This window comes from Neovison vison, chromosome 13, assembly GCF_020171115.1.
Source record: "Neovison vison isolate M4711 chromosome 13, ASM_NN_V1, whole genome shotgun sequence".
Lineage (NCBI taxonomy): Eukaryota > Metazoa > Chordata > Mammalia > Carnivora > Mustelidae > Neogale > Neogale vison.
In genome coordinates, this window is record NC_058103.1 from 31878607 (window position 1) to 31895289 (window position 16683).

Genomic DNA, 16683 nt, shown 5'->3' on the forward strand with positions numbered 1-16683 from the left:
GCTGTGTGGCCAGGGCAAGTCACCTGGTCTCTCCAGGCCTCAGGTCCAAGTATGACCGAGGACAATCATAGCAGCTCATCTCTTAGGGTTTGGGGGATAATTAAATGTGTTTGTTCACATAAAGACGTAGTGTATTGTGACACATGGTAAATAGTCAATAAATGCTTAGTTTTATTACTGCTGTTGTTATTATTATGGTTATAATAAATGTGATTATAATATTATTTGTTATTATTTATATTTTAGGGTCTGCGGCAGGCTGCCCCGGCCTCTGTTCCCATCTCCCCTGCCAGCCCACTGGCTCCTACTGGCAGCAGCCCTCGGCCCCTCCAGCCCAGCTAGCCAGCCCCTGTCCTCCAAGCACCGGGCTTCTCCCTGCATCTCAGCTCCCTCCTGTCCAAGGCCCACCCTTCCATCCCGGAACAACTTCAGGCCTGACCGGAGCTCTGTCTGCAGTCCCAGGCCTCTCCCTGGCAGCCCTGCTAGTGAGCCCCACTCCACCTGGGGTGCAGCCCAGAGCGTGTGAGTGAGGGGAAGGGTCTGGTCAAGGCCATGGCCTCCTCTCTCAGGCCCTAAAGGATGGTATTTGCATGTCCAGCTAAATGAGCATTTGCAAGGTGCCAGGACGCTCACCTTGGCAAGTATTTCACTGGCATTATCTTTTTTTTATCTCTCACAGCGACTCTAAGAGATGGAGGTATTTGTGCTTCTGGATGTTGGTGACTTAGTGGAGGCACAGGGAGATCAAGCAGCAAGGGAGGGGCAGATTGGGAAGTCGGCTCGATCTGCTAACGCAGCTGATATTCTGGACTGTTGTGCTCTGGGATGGCCGGTCCGCATGGCTCAGCCTGACCCTCCCAATCCCTCCTGCCGGCAGTGGCTATTTTCCTAGAACTCATCTCAGTGGACAGATGGCAAGCTCCCGGTCAGCTCAGGTCAGGAGGCATTAATGAATCACTGGATAGAGCCAAATCCTCAGTGGGCCTCTGAGGCTTTCTGACTCCCTGCCCTCGAGGAGCTTAGAGTCGAATATAGGAGAGACTGAGTAGAAATCAAGCCTTTAAAAAAACAGCTAATGCTTATCGAGCTTCTCCTTTGCACCAGGCACTGTTCTGGTAACATCATTATGTGTGTTAACTCATTCGTTCCTCACATGAGTGAGGCAAGGTAATGAGCGCAGAGGAGTTAAGTCATATGCCCTAGGTCACACAGCTGGTAAGTGAGGTCACACAGCTGGGATGATTATAAGGCACCGGCAGGGCACTGCAACATGGCCAAGCACCAGCACACCCCGGGACACTGGAAAGCACACAGATACACGCTGACATTGCCAGTTTGTATGAGGGACAAGAAGAGTATAGACTGGGGAGAAGTGATGGTTTAGGTGTCCAGCCAAGGGAATTCTCTGAGAGAAGGTGACAACCGAGCAGGGTTTTGAAGGCTGAATAGGAGTATCTCAAGACTCTGGGAGGAAGGCAAAGGGAGAAATGCATTCCAGACAGAAGGAACAGCACATGTAAAGAACCATGTGTTCAAGGTTAACAAAACATGTCTGGTATTACTGGCAGATGAATAGAAAAGGGGTAGGCTGGGGTATGGGGAAGGGATAGTAGGGGGTGAGTGAAGGTCAAAGAGAGAAGCAAGGACCAGAGCAGGCTGGGGCTGCTTCTTGCTGATGACGGCAGCTGCCGGCTTAGGTGACAGGGTGGACACCAGTGCCATCCAGTACAAACAAGGGAACCTGGGAGGGATTTCCTAAGCTTTGTCTCCACCTTTTACTCCCCTCCTCAGTGCTCTGAACACAACGAGGGCTCAGCTAGAGCCTCATGGCCAACACTGGCCTCATGGTCAACCCAGTCGGAAGTGAGAGGACAGGCAGTACACTTAAACCCACGGGTATCTTCAAAGTTGGGCAGGTCCTGTTTAAGAAAGGGGTCCACTCTGCTGAGCTCCTTACTCTTTGGAAAGGCAAAAGTCAAGTTTGGGAGTCAGGGCCAGAAAGGGCCTTGGAGCACAGAGCGAGAGCGAGAGCAAGTTGGAGCCAGGGGAAATCCTGGAGGGCTGTGGGGAGGAGGGTTGACGGGAGAGTGCAGAGGACAGAGGACCCAGGGCAGATGTGAGAGTCTGGGTCCTACAGTGTCGAGAGACAGTGGTGAACAATCCCATCTCCGGGGGTGGCAAGACGGGGTGTCTGGAAGGCTCCGGAAAACAGGGAGCCAGCATTCAATGAGACAGGGTTCACACTTCTGTGATTTAAATGCCTCTTCCCTCATTTTCATTGCCAAACCTCTTCGCAAATACCTTGTGTGAAAGGCGGGTATGTCCCTGCGAGGGTGGGGAAGGGGGGTGGGGAGACGGAGGGATGAGCTGAGCTGCTGCAAGGAGGACCCGCTGCAGAAGACCCCTCAGGAAATAAGCGTTTGGAGCTCCCTGAGGATTACCAGAAGCCCGGGGCAGGTGTGGGTTTCCTCAGGATGTGGGATCAGACCTTGGGTCAGTTAACTCACTCTCAAGAGGGCAGCGAGAGCCCAGTAGACAGGTGAGCTACACACGGGTTACGTTTCACTGGAAGGCGGATGTCCAGCCTGGCTGCCCCTTCTTCCCTGGGCACAAACTTCCAGAATAGACCGGCACACCGTCTCCCTTATCCCTGAGACTCTCGGGCGCTGAGAACAGGTGCGTGGTGTTTGGGACCAGGTAAATCCTAGAGCAGGGGAAGGATAGCTTGTCAGAAGTGTCCTTTTTTGGGGCACCTGGGTGGCTCAGTGGGTTAAGCCACTGCCTTCGGCTCAGGTCATGATCTCAGAGTCCTGGGATTGAGCCCTGCATCGGGCTCTCTGCTCAGCAGGGAGCCTGCTTCCTCCTCTCTCTCTGCCTGCCTCTCTGCCTGCTTGTGATCTCTCTCTGTCAAATAAATAAATAAAATCTTTAAAAAAAAAAAAAAAAGAAGTGTCCTTTTTCAGCAGTGGCAGAAGGAAGGTAAGAAAAGACACAGCCCCCAGCGTATGTCCCTTTCTATTCATGCCGAGTGACCCGGTGGGCTCCGGGGAAGCTTGTCCTGGCCTATGCCACTTGTGTGGACAGCAGGACAGCAGGAAACCTCAAGGGAGTGTTCACAAATGGTAGCGCAATTCTTCAAACAATACAGTAAAGACAAGGTTACTATGTAATACCCATCCGAGTGCAGAGGCACTGGGTGAAGTGGGCAGAGGCTGGGAGCCCCACCCCGTTGTGGTACGGTCAAGAGATCTCTGGAGTCCTCCACAGAACACAGCTGAAAAACCACAGCGTGACCCACCTCCACTGCAGCGGCCCGTGAGGTGAGATGGGGCAGGGCCCCTGGCCTGGCTCAGCAGCTGGTCTCCTGCAGGCCCAGACCCGAACTCCAAACGCCCGCCTCTAAGCCTAGGTTTGCTTTCCAGCACAGCCAGAGCTGCTCTCAAAGGAAGTCGCTTTCATAGTTCCAAGTCCTGAACTGCCAGTGTGGGCCCTGCTTGAGGTCTGACCCCTATTCCGGGGAGGCGCATTTTCAAACAGGCCGTCAGCAGCCACGAGGCCCAGCTCCTGGGCTCGGGGACCGAGGGAAGCAGGGCTTGTCTGCACTGGTAACCGCTTCCCTTCAGAAGTCCCCGTGAGGAACCCTCCTGCACTGTTGGTAGGGATGCAATCTGGTGCAGCCACTCTGGAAAACAGCGTGGAGGTTCCTCAAAAGTTGAAAATAGAGCTACCCTATGACCCAGCAATTGCACTACTAGGTATTTACACTAAAGATACAAACGTAGTGATCCGAAGGAGCACGTGCACCCGAATGTTTATAAAAGAAGGGAACAGAGGTGACAACCCCCTCAGAAGGAGGCTGGAGGACTTGAGCTGAAGCTGTATTTGCAGAGCACACGCTGTTCTCAATGAGACTGGACAGCTTTTGGAGCGGCTGTGGGGGCTGCTAATGGACAATAGCCAAACTATGGAAAGAACCTAGATGTCCATCAACAGATGAATGGATGAAGAAGACGTGGTGTATACACACACACACACACACACACACACACACACACACACAGGAATACTATGCAGCCATCAAAAAATGGAATCTTGCCTTTTGCGACGACGTGGATGGAACTAGAGGGTATCATGCTTAGCGAAATAAGTCAATTGGAGAAAGACAACTATCATATAATCTGCCTGATATGAGGAAGTGGAGATGCAATGTGGGGAGTTTGGGGGGTAGGAAAAGAATAAATGAAACAAGATGGGATCAGGAGGGAGAAAAACCATAAGAGACTCTTAATCTCACAAAACAAACTGAGGGTTGCTGGGGGAAGGGGGGTCAGGAGAGGGTGGTTGGGTTATGGACATTGGGGAGGGTATGTGCTACGGTGAGTGCTGTGAAGTGTGTAAACCTGGTGATTCACAGACCTGTACCCCTGGGGCTAATAATACATTATATGTTTATAAAAAAAATTTTAAAAAGAAGTTCCCGTGAATCATCACGTGTCAGTGAAGCCGGAATGAACGGCTGGTATTGCATTGTTTGGCTGTGAGACGGCACCCACTTCCTTAACCTAAGGGCTCAGGGGAACCTGGATGCCACCACATCCAAAAGGGGCAGGGGTAACAGACCGAAGGATCTGGAGAGATCCTCAGCTGCCCCCTGGCCACCTCCCACCACACTGTGGCACTAGATGAAGCTTGAAGGACCCAAGTCGATGATAAGAAGAGGAATACGCAGGCACAGAAGACGAGCAATAACGCTACAGCTGTGCCCACGGGACACCTCAGGCAGCCAGCTGTGCGGAGTTCTGTGTCAGCCAGAAAGAGAGACCAAGTCGCACTGCCACGAGAGCCTGAGCCTGGCGTGTGCTGCCGACATGCTAGGTCTTCCCCTCAGCCTGGGGGCCGGCTCCGTGTGGTGACATCATCGCTAGGAAACAGCACTCAGGGCTACTGATGAAACTCCCAGACCCAAATCCCTGTGGGAATAGAGTCTCCCCGAGATCTTTTTGGTACGGTGACCACAATCTTTCCACACCCTGAGATCTGGGAAGTGGGGCCACGGTCTCACGGTTCCCCTGGCACTTAGTGGACACTGACTCTTAGCTCGCCCCACTGGCCACCTTATATGGGGGGAAGGAGGAACCCGGGGCTGTATAGAAGGCCCTGCTGCACGAATTGACTGGGCCCTCCTCATCAGGGGCTCGGGCCTTGGCATTTGTTCAGAAGGGTTTGGGACAGGGACTAGAGGCTGGGGAGAGGATTGAACCCTGGGAGGGCTGGCCTGCCTGTGGGTCCAGACCTGCAGCAACTGACACTGGCTGAGGCTGAGACACTCTCGGCACCTTTCCTCCTGGTCTTTGCCAACAGCCTCTGCATCTCCACTCCTCACAGACGAGGGAGCACTGAGTCATCAACCTTACCCTCTAGTCACTTCTCCCAGGTTCTCTTCTCTCTTCTAAGTAAGGTTTTGATTCCTTTCCCTTTTGGTAGCCCCTGGGGAGAAAGCGGATCCTTTAGCTTGAGGGCATCTTCCCACCCCAGGAAAGGCAGGGCTGCTCGGGTGGGGTATGGTTGGGAGGCAAAGGCCCTGAAATGGGTCCTGAGCTACTGAGCGGAAGAGGCTTTATAGAACCCAGGCGGCCACCGCTGGTTCCATCCTGCCTGTTATTGATGCGGCGGGAGCCTTTCCAGACCCCCTCCCCTTAGCTGCCCCAGCCAGGGCATCGATCGCCTTAATGGCAAGGCTCTGCAGGGGTGGGCCTAGGCTGCCCTCTCCCCAAGCCTTCCTGTGGCCACTAATTAGCTGAAGTCCCGACTCCATTTCCAAATGGGGAACTGGGGCCCAGGGGGCCCTGCCAGGAAGCAAGAGGGGGCTAAGCTTAGCATCAGGTCTCCCCCACCCACAACTGGCAGGTGGGCTGTTAGTTGTTTCCTGAACCCCAGGGGAGGGGGACTCTGTTAAGTGGCAGCTCTAGAATTCCTATAAAAGAAGGGAACAGAGGTGACAACCCCCTCAGAAGGAGGCTGGAGGACTTGAGCTGAAGCTGTATTTGCAGAGCACACGCTGTTCTCAATGAGACTGGACAGCTTTTGGAGCGGCTGTGGGGGCTGCTAATGGACAGTATGGTGGGGGAGCTAAAGCCTCCCAGGCCTCCCTTGGTGCCCCCAATGGGCTTTGAGCTGGGATCCTTTGCTCCTGACACCTCCCAATCCTGAAGACAACTGTGGGTACAGGGCCCGGGTCCCCACCACTGTAAGTGATGGGGGCTAGGAGATCGACCTTGGGGTTCACAGACCCCTAGTATTTACTAAAGATGTGATCAGGTGCAAGTGGCTGGCAAGAAAGGTCTTGGAGGATGAGACCCAGACTCAGGGCAGGAGCCAGACCCGATGGGGTGGGACCAGTAGCTGCTGGGAGCAACTAAGGCAGAAGAGAGGGGGCATGGGGGTCACTGCGATGATGGTACTTGAATTTACAAGCAACCTTCCCACTCCCTTTCCCCACCAGGGTGCCCTGCTAAAGACCAGGAACTGCTTCTTAGCCCAACCTTGGAAGCCCCCCAGAAGATGCCCTCCGCGTTGCCCCGGGCCTCCGTTTAGGGGATGAGAGAGAAGTTTAATTTTGGAGGAATTCGAGAAACCTATCTCCCACTCAATCCCAGAGAGAAACCTGGCAGAACCAACAAAGGCAGGCGAAACCCGCTCCGTAAATCATGAAGCACCTTCCATGGATCCTTTTGTTCTACGGGTCTTATAGAAATATTAAATTATTCATCAAAACAGAACATCAGAACCAACCGCTGCCACATCTCTGCGATCTGTGGTTCTGGGATATCTGAGGCCCTGCTACAGGACAGACTCACAGGGGGATGGGAAAGAGCATCTGGACACACTCCTCCTTTCCGTGCAGGGTCACACCTCCAGGGAGAGGCTGGATCAGGGTCTGAGCTCTAGCGACCATTCTAATAGCAAATCTCTGAACTGAGATTGGCTTGAGGGTGGAAACTGCCCAGAAGATGGCCCATTGTTCCTGCAGCCAGTGCAGGGAGCTTCCCGCAAGTTCAGGGCTATGAGCCATCCCTCCAATACCTTCCTCCTGTAAGAAGCCCCTTCCTCCAGTACCTTCTGGGCCCCTTTGTAAGTGGAAAGTGGCTACTGCCTGGCATCTGGGGAGTCCCCTCTGAGTTGTGGACAGGGAAGCTGGGCTGGGGCTGCTCTGACCCTCTTTAGCACCCCTTCCTACAGATCGATCCCTGGGACAGGACCGATCCATCCTCTCCCCTGGCCCCTCAGTCTCCACGCATCTCTGCCTCAGCTCAGTTCCTCCTCTCTGGCTTCTGTGCCGGAGCACTGGAGACTGTTTTCCCTAAGGTTCAGATTTCTAAAAATCAGTTCAGGGGAGAGTTGGAGGGGTTGCCACATGACTGCCACCAAGGCAGGCACAGACCTTTCCTCACCCCTCCTCTCTCTCGCGGCTGAGTCTTTCAGAAGCCCACGGTGGAGCCAGCACAGGGTCAAGTTGGGGAGAGGGGGGGCTTGTGGAGATAATGGAATTGTCTGTGGGGATCCCAGGAGGATATCTTTGGCTGGATATCTTTCCCTCCCAGGCAGAGTCTGACCTAACCTGACCCAGATGGGCATTTACCACGGCCATGACCTCTTTGGCCCATGCCCTACCTCCCCACCCAGACTTAGATGCATTCCATAGAGGAATCCCCGCCGTCCCCGGGGCCAGTGGTACCACCCCAGGTGGGCCAGCACTCCGACAGGGATGGCCCAGGTCCCAGCTGAGATCCACATCTTCCAGGGACAGCCAAGTCAGGAGTGAAATAGGGCGAGGCCAAGGTCACCAAGGAAGTCAGAGGCCGACGGTAATAGCGAGAATGGTACAGGGTTCTTAGGCCCTGGGCTCCCTCCCCAGGCGGTTCTAACGGGGCGCAGGAGGCGCACTCACCGCCGGGACCACTTGGCCGACGGCCTCCCGAAGGGCCGCTTCCACAGCACACCGTAGAGCTGCACTTTGGTGCTGATGTCCAGCGCGTCCGAGTCCGTCTGCTCCAGGGAGGGCGAGGGTGACACCGAATTGGACTTGGACGTGAACATTCTGCCTCCGCTGGGCTGCCCCGGGCCGGGCCCACCCACTCCCCGGGGCAGGCACAGACTGGGGGCTTCCGGCAAGGGCGGGCGCGCGACAGAGGGCTGCGGGGAGGCGGCGTCGGCGCGCGGCTCCGGGCGCCGTCGGGGCGCGTTCCAGCCCGCAGAGGCGCCGAGCCGCCCGGGCCAGGACCCGCTGCCCGAAAGCGCGCGGGGCGTGAAGCGCGGCGCCGAAGGGTCGCGAGGCGCGCAGCCTGCGCCTTGGACTCGCGGCTGGGGCGGGCCCGGTGGGAACTCGGCGGGGAGGGCGGCTCAGCCTCCAGACCGCAGCATCTCCCTCCAGCTCCCCGCGACAGTCCCAATTCTGGTGGCCCCGATTGGCTGGGAGGGGCAGGTGAGCTAGCTGGAGGCCGACCGCGAGCGCCAATCAGTGCTGGCGCCGGCTGGAGGGCCGGGCTCCGCGCGCCCGGAAGGTCCCGGCGGGTCGCTCGGCCGGGAATGCGGCCTCTGCGTTTCCCCACCCCCACCCCTCGCGCCCCGCTCTACCCCGCACCGCCACCTCCTGTACCCTCCGGCGTGCGGGCAGGGCCTCACCGAAGTTGGGAAGTCGTGTGCTTTGTAATGTGCTTGGGTCACTCCTGCAGACACCTACTCGAGCTGGGTAGAGGAGAGCAAGGGGCAAGGGTTTGGTGTTAGACAGCAGGGCTTGGAACCCCAGCTGAGTCCTCACGCAGCTCCGAGGAGCTTTGGAGAGCCTTGCTTCTCTCACCTGTAAAGCGGAGATGCCAATGCCTCCTCGGGCTGGGCGCGGGCCAGGTAAGAATTCCGTAAGTGCCCGAAGCGCCCGCAGGGAGAGCAGGCTCCCCGCCCTCCCCGCCCCCCTCGGGTGGGTTTCAGTTGGCACCGCTGCCGCCTCGCCCGGATCAGATTCCTCTTCCCAGAACTTGGCTGTCTGCGTCGGCACTTGGCACTCGGTGCCAGCGCCGAAAGTCAGTGCAGTTTGCGTCCGTGATTTATCTGCGCGCCTGCCTGGTGTTGCCGGGGTCCGGCGCTCCACCCACTTCCGCTCCTCTTCGCCTAGGCTCTGGGTGATCCGCTGACCTCCACGCCTAGGTAGAGGTCTGTACAACCTCTGGGGATCCTGGACGGAAAGGCTGTGTTACCCCGCGGCCCGCTGGCACCGCTCCAAAAGCAGGGGAGTGAGTTTGCGCAGTAAGAGGCAGCCCGCTAGACCACACTGCAGTCACCCTTCCCGGGCGGAGGAGCCACCTCTGTGCCCTTGAGAAAAACCACCACGCCACGCCCCCCAGGAGCTCTGATTCCTCCTGTGTAAGAAAAAGGAGTCGGATTAGAACAAAAGTTTGCAAATGGGTTGCCTAAGAGCCAGATCGGTTTACAGATACACCGTATTAATTTGCCTAAGTAAAAAATTGAGGTGTAATTATTACAGGATAAATGCACAGACCTTAAGTATTTATCTGGCCAAGTATATTTTGTTAATTGTGTATACAGAGTAACCACCACCAAACAAGATACAGAATATTTCCATCACCCCAGAAAGTTCCCACCTGCCCCTATCCAGTCAACTGCCATCCCCCACCCCCTCCTAAGCAACTGCTTTCTCTTACCAACATTTGCACACCTTTAAACCTTTTTAAAATTTTCCTGCCTAAAATGGTCTTCTTCCAGACCCGCCATGTCCTATTGTCCTTTGCTCAGCTTGTCATGCTCATTTATTAACTGCCTGCCTCCTCCCTGTAGGGATTTGAGCTTGCGATCCTCACTATGTCCTCCCCACCTGGCCTTCCCAGGTCTAACGTTTCATTTCATGAGTCTGGTCAAGAAGGGATCTCCCCAAGGGCTCCCACACCTTCCCTTAATGAACTCTGGAGTTCCCAAGCCCCGGGTGCATACATTGGTGCTCATTGTCCAAACTGCCACATCTGAATCCCCTTGTGCCGCCTCATGCACGTGCCCCTGCAGAAACATGTCAGGTCTGGCCCAGGGCCCCAGTCCACCAGGTGGGAAGAGACAGGGCTAGGATAGAAGGCAGAGTGGACATTTCACACGCTTCAGGGCTCTTTTGGACACAGGTTCCAAAGCATGGAAAATGTTCCACTTTAGGAGTCCTGCTTTTCCCAGATTGGAAGCTAGAAAACTTGTGCTGGAAGCCTTTTGGGGTGGAGGGCATGGGTTGGGGGTACTAGGACAGGACTTGGAGATGCAGGTGACAGACAAGAAGAAAAAAGCCTGCAGAGGCATCGGTATCTCCAGGGAAGGTGGTACTAGGAGCACGTGACTGGGGGTCAGCTGTGGCTGCAAGATTGCATCCCCCCAGGCAGCAAGCAGTGTCCACACTGGCTGCAGTGGCTGTCCTGGGCAGGTGACATGCAGACAGCAGCATCAAGAGTTCTGTGGTGGTGGCAGCTTTGTCATCAGCGGGCTTCCTCAGTGTGGCAGCATTCCTGGAAGCTTTACCTCTGGTCAGGTCTAGTTTTCTAGTTCTCTAGCCCTGCCAATGTCCTTTTAATATAATAATTCCTTTTCTGCTTAATCAGGTCAGGACCAGCTTTAGCTGCTTGGAAAGGACTAGTGCTGAGCTCCTGAGCCATAGGAGGAAGAAAGGCAGAATACCTGGAATCGTTCTTAAGGAAACTGTTCCCAAGGAGCTGGGCAGAATGAGCCCAAGTGGCTCCTGGGAAATGTTCAGTGTCTTTACTGGAACAAACAGAGCACAAGTTTCTTCAGGGGCGAAGAGAAACCAATCTTTGCTGGTCCCCTCTACACACAGGACACCTCACCTGACCTTAGGTAATGGTTGAGGCATGCTTCCCTCAACTAAGCAGCCCAGATCATACCAAGTGAGCCCTGGGAGAAGCCGTTTCTGCTTCCATTGTGTTCTCTGCCCTCGCTGGTGAGAGTGCTGAAGGCCAGGCAGGTGCTTCTGAGGAAGACAAAACAAGCTGGTGACAATTCAGTGCCTTGGACCCAGCAGGGGCTGGTGTTGCTCAATCTTAACCAGGAACTGGGTGAGACCAGTCAAGGGCAGATGTTCAGCCCCGGAGCTGATGTTCTAAGATACATCCTATCCATTTCGTTGGACTTTTGAAACAGTCTCAATGAGGTACATATTAGTTTTCGTTCTCCAGGGGAGTAAAATGAAGTTCAAAAAGTTGTCTACTACTTTTCAAAAAGGTTGTCTACTACTCCCCTAGTCATTTCTGGAGCATGAAACACCCTCAAATACGTGCGGAATGTGGGAAGTGACAGGAATATGTATTTTATTTTCTTTTGGCCTTTATTTGTTTCCTCAGCTTTAGTGAGGCATGACTGACGTAAATATTTACATTGTTCAACATGACTTACTACATGCATATTGGGAAATGCTTACCACAATGAAGTTAATGTATTCATCACCACACATAGTTACCGTTTTGTTTGTGTGCCTGTGTGTGGTGAGAACACTTCCAACCTACTCTCAGCAAATCTCAAGTATACAATGCAGTATTATTAACTATAGACCTCATGCTGTACACTCAATCTCCAGACCTTACTCATTTTATAACTGAAAGTTTGTACCCTTGGACCAACATCTCCCCATTCTCTGGTTCAATGAATTTGACTTTTTAAGATTCTACACATAAGTGAGATCAGAGGGCATTTGTTCTTCTGTGTTTGGTTTCATTTCCATTATCATAAGGTCCTCCAAGTTCATCCATGTTATTGCAAATGGCAGAAAGTCCTTAATTTTACAGTTGAATACTATCCCATTGTGCATATATGAACCACATTTTCTTCATTTATTCATCCATCTGTAGACACTTACATGGTTGCCGTATCTTGGTTGTTGTGAATAACACTACAACGAACATGGGAGTGTGGACATCTCTTCAGGATACTTCCTTTGAATATTATACCCTGAAGTGGTATTGTTGGATCACAGGGTAGTTCTATTTTTAATTTTTTAAGCAATCTCCATGCTGTTTTCCATAGTGGCTGTACCAATTTACGTTCCTACCAACAGTGCACAAGAGTTCCCTTTCCTCCACCTCCTTGCCAACACTTACTATCTCCTTTTTGACAACAGCTATGCTATGTGTGAAATGATATCTCATTGTGGTTTTGACTTGCATTTTCCTGATTAGTGACGCTGAGCACCTTTTCATGTACCTGTTAGACATTCGTATATCTTCTTTGGAAAAATATTCAGTTCCTCTGCCCACTTTTTAATTGGATTAAAAAAATATATTGAGTTGTCTTCTTTGGATATTAGTCCCCTGTCCCCTATCAGATCACTGATTTACAAATACCTTCTCCCATTCCATAGGTTGCATTTTCATTTTGTTGCTGGTTTGCTTGCAGGTTTTTGGTTCGGCAGAGTCCCACATGTTTATTTTTGCTTTTGTTGCTTTTGTTTTAGTTAAATCTTCATTTAGTGATAACACAGTAGTGGTTTGGTCCTCATGAGCCAATACCACCCCTGGATTAGGCATATTCCCTGGTGGATGATACCATATATTTTGTCCCTTAAAATCATCAGAGGGTGTGTTTACATTGCACATAAGCGTCTCAGTTGGCACCTATACCAATAGCCCTAGCTTGGTACTCGTATGTCTATTCCAGACCTCTGCCCATTTTCTGATCAGGTTATACTGAGTTATGAGTTCCTTACATATTTTGGATATTAACTCTTATCAGAGATATGGTTTGTAAATATTTCCCCCCATTCCTTAGGTTGTCTTTCCATTCTGATGATTTCCTTGGCTGTATGAAAGAACATACATCACCATGATGTTGCCTTTATCCAGAGTCTGCATGCCCACTTGATAGTCACCACTGTTGCATGAAGCAGGTATTGGCATGGCCACAACATATGACTAGCCCATGGTAAGGCAATGTGTGAATATTGACTGGGGTGCAGGTCACTGATCTTACACTTCAGCTAGAGTGAGCCAGAGTCTTCCTTAACCCACTCCAGTCAGGAATGGGCAGGAAGACATTCTCAGGAAAGGGTGACAAGGGTCTCTCTGGAGTCACATCCTGATCAGGTCTCAAAAGCTCCCAGCAACTGGGACAAGAGCAGATCTTCCCATAGGGCGGCCTCCTCAGCTCCCAGCCCTCTTTGTCCTGACCCCAGTCTCAGGCAGGTGGGCCAGGCTGGTGCCAAGTGAAGGACCCAGGAGTGTGTCTAATTTGAGTTCCCAAGGCTGCCCTGGCACTGATGTCAGGCTGCTAGCTAGATCCTGCCCAAGCATCCCTATGGGGCCAAGAAGCTGAAGAGGCGGAAGAGACCTGGGCTCCAGGCCAGGCCCTCCTGCAGCATCAGATCTCATGGAAACTTTTCCCCTCCTCCCACCCTAATTCCATCATTGGGGTTCCAGTCCTGGATTCCACAAGGTATGGCAATAATTCAGCAGGAACCGCACCACCATCCCTCGGGTTATCTCTGCTTGGTTCCTGTGGAACTCTGCCCCTCCTCCCATTCTAGTACGGTCTGTCTGCCTCCTTTGGCGCTTTCCTCTCTGTGTTTGCATCCCTTCCAGATGGTGAGATCCCTGAGGACAGACAGAGTCTGGGGCCTGTAATTGATACTCAAGAAACACTTACTGAATCCATTAGTGTTACTTGGTCCCATTCAAGGCCTGCAATTTCTTATTTGTTTGCACATCAAATGGAGCATGACACCCCCCAACCTCCACCCCCAGGGCCTCAATAAAAAAAAAAAAAGGGTCGGGGTTCCTGGTGTGGTGGGAATGTAGGAGAAAACAATCTGTGGAGATGGCGGACTTGTTGCCTGCTTTTAGTGTGAAGAGGGGTTTAAATCCAGGCTCTGCCATCAGTTGTGTGAACTGAGGACAATCACCGGGCGTCTCTGGGCCTCAGGGTTCTCTCAGCCCCACTGGGTCACATTCCTTCATCCCAACCTGTTGTCTGGGCTCTCCCTCAACTCTCGCCCCCAAGCTGTCCCAGCCACGCCAAGTCCGATATTCTGAGAAGCCACCAAGCCTTCGCAGCTCCTCAGTCCAGAGTGCTTTTCTTCTCATCTCCCCCAAATCCCGACTGCAAGATTCAGCTCAGATGACTCATCAGATGACTAAACCTTCTGAGGTTTAGAAGACCACCTACCTCTTTTTATTGAATAGTATATTCCACTTTGACTGCATTTTCCTTTTTAAAATTTTTTTTTAATATTCTAAGTAAAAATTTATTGACTTTCTAAGAATCCTTACACATTGTACACTGCTTCGAATTTATCACAGGAATTAGTTCTCCAAAATGTTAGTCACAACTGGTTTGAAAGAGTGTTTGGGAAATGTGGCAACTTTTAAAAAAAATTTTTATTTTATTATTATTTTTCTAGTAACACATAATGTATTATTTGTTTCGGGGGTACAGGTCTATGAATCCTCAGTCTTACGCAAATCACAGCACTCACTATAGCACATACCCCCTCCACCAGCCACCCAATCCCTCCTACCTCCCTCCCCTTCAGAAACCCTGTTTGTTTCCTGAGATTAAGAATCTCTTATGGCTTATCTCCCTCTTTGGCTTCATCTTCATTTTTCCCTCCTTTCCCCTATGATACTGTGCCTTGTTTCTCAAACTCCTCATATCAGTGAGATCATATGATATTCTCTCTGATTGACTTATTTCTCTTAGCATAATACCCTCTAGTTCTATCCATGTCGATGCAAATGGCAAGATTTCATTTTTTGATGGCTGCATAGTATTCATATATATATGAATATATATATACACACACATATATTCATATATATGAATATATATATATATATATATATATATATATATACACACACACACATATATATACCACATCTTCTTTATCCATTCATCTGTTGATGGACATCTAGGCTCTTTCCATAGTTTGGCTCTTGTGGACATTGCTGCTGTAAACATTGGTGTGCAGGTGCCCCTTTGGATCACTACATTTGTATCTTTGGGGTAAATACCCAGGAGTGTTGGCGCATAGAGTAGCTCTGTTTCTGACTTTTTGAGGAAGGTCCATACTGTTTTCCAGAGTGGCTGCACCAGCTTGCATTCCCATGGCTGCATTTTCTAAGGCCAAGCATGGGTCTCAGGCTCCTTTGCTTGCACAGGGCTTGGCAGCACCTCCAAGGGAACCCAAGAGGGAGGGGGAGGGGGGTACAGGGCACCACATGCATGTTCAAAGCCAGGAGGCCAAGTGAAGGGGCTTGGGGAGTCAAAGGAGAGTATGTGCCGGCACAGACCAATGGCCCTGGGTCCCGGCAGTCCCACATTTGAGATGGTCTGAGCCGGCAGATTCTTGCATTACATGAAATAGTTCTGTTCTCATCAGCAGGGTCAACCTCTGGCCAGGCTTCTGCCCTCTCTCTGCCTGGAGACGGCTCACACCTGTTGCCAATGTCGAAGTGTTTCTGGGAGGGGCCCAAGAACTTACTGCTTTCCCGCCTGCCAGTGGCTTCGGGGCACTAACACAGTCCCGTGGCATCCAAGGCCATCGCTGTGGGGAGCACACTGCTTAGGAACCCTGAATGTATCCGGTGCTCCCCCTTGTGGGTGATGTGTGGATTAAAATGTATACATTCCTTTGGCTTCTAAGAGCAAGTACATTTCACTGGGGGAGAGGGATGTGTTCAGTCTGGCCAACAGGCTCAAAGCCATTTCTTGTTACAATCCCACACACTCTCCCAGGACCTCTGAGGAAGAGCCAAGGGGCTGGTTTTTCATCTGGAACAAAATTAACAATTCAATGGATCAGGTGCCAAGGGCTCCACCTGTACTTGATTAAAGATCTTGGGCTTCATATATCAAAGACCTCGCGGGTTAATGTATCAAAAAGGGGCCCCGCCAACTGTCAGCATCGTGCTACCCTTGAAATGCTTTCTCCAGGTCCAGTAGCAGACGTTCTTTTCTGGTTTCTCCAAATACCAAGCAGGGTGAGGTCATGGGCAGAAGAGAATGGGGGCGCGGGGGAGGATCTGCTCTCGTTCCTGCCCCTCCTGCTCCCATCTCCACCTTCACACAGGGCCTGGACAGCTGGAAGAGGTGGAGGGTGGAGACTCCAGTCAGACAGTGACCACAGAGGGCCATGTTCCACGACATGTGCCCTTGGGTAAATCGGAGTGCGGGGTGGCAGAGGACTTTCGGAGAGGGAGAACCAAAGGATGGAAGGAAGACTGAGCTTCCACCTGGCCCTCTGTACAGAACTGTAACTAACACAGACGTTCGCCAGTGGGATGGAGGGGTGTCTCTGGGCCCCAGCCAGGAAGTGGGGGAGACAAGTAGGGATGAGGAAGGAAAAAAGTCACCAAGCTCCACCCTGAGGGGCCAGAAGAGCCTGTGGAGCACAGGGGTCTCTGGACTACCATGTCCATGAATGATCCAAGTGATGACAGAGCTCCTGAGGTCAGCCGGGACTGCGCCTGGGATGGCTGCCGGCAAGGAGGGAATCACAGAGACCCTGGCTAGGCCCAGTTATCTGTGCAATTTTACATCTGGAAGCACAGACGTCACCTAGGGAATGGACACGTCACACATCACCTGTTGGTACCTCCTCTGTCCTTGAGCCAGTTCATGGCACCTTCTTTG

The 16683-nt window shown here is 52.2% G+C and overlaps 1 protein-coding gene across 1 annotated transcript in view; it reads right to left on the bottom strand.

The window, feature by feature from the left end:
- The window catches only part of PLEKHD1 (pleckstrin homology and coiled-coil domain containing D1), a 29009-nt gene extending 20856 nt beyond the window's left edge, over positions 1–8153 (bottom strand). Inside the window, exon 1 of the mRNA XM_044230906.1 lies at positions 7949–8153. Within this exon, the coding sequence (XP_044086841.1) occupies positions 7949–8097 (149 nt within the window). The 5' untranslated portion in view covers positions 8098–8153. The remainder of the gene's footprint in view (positions 1–7948) is intronic.
- Between the last annotated feature and the right edge of the window lie 8530 nt (positions 8154–16683).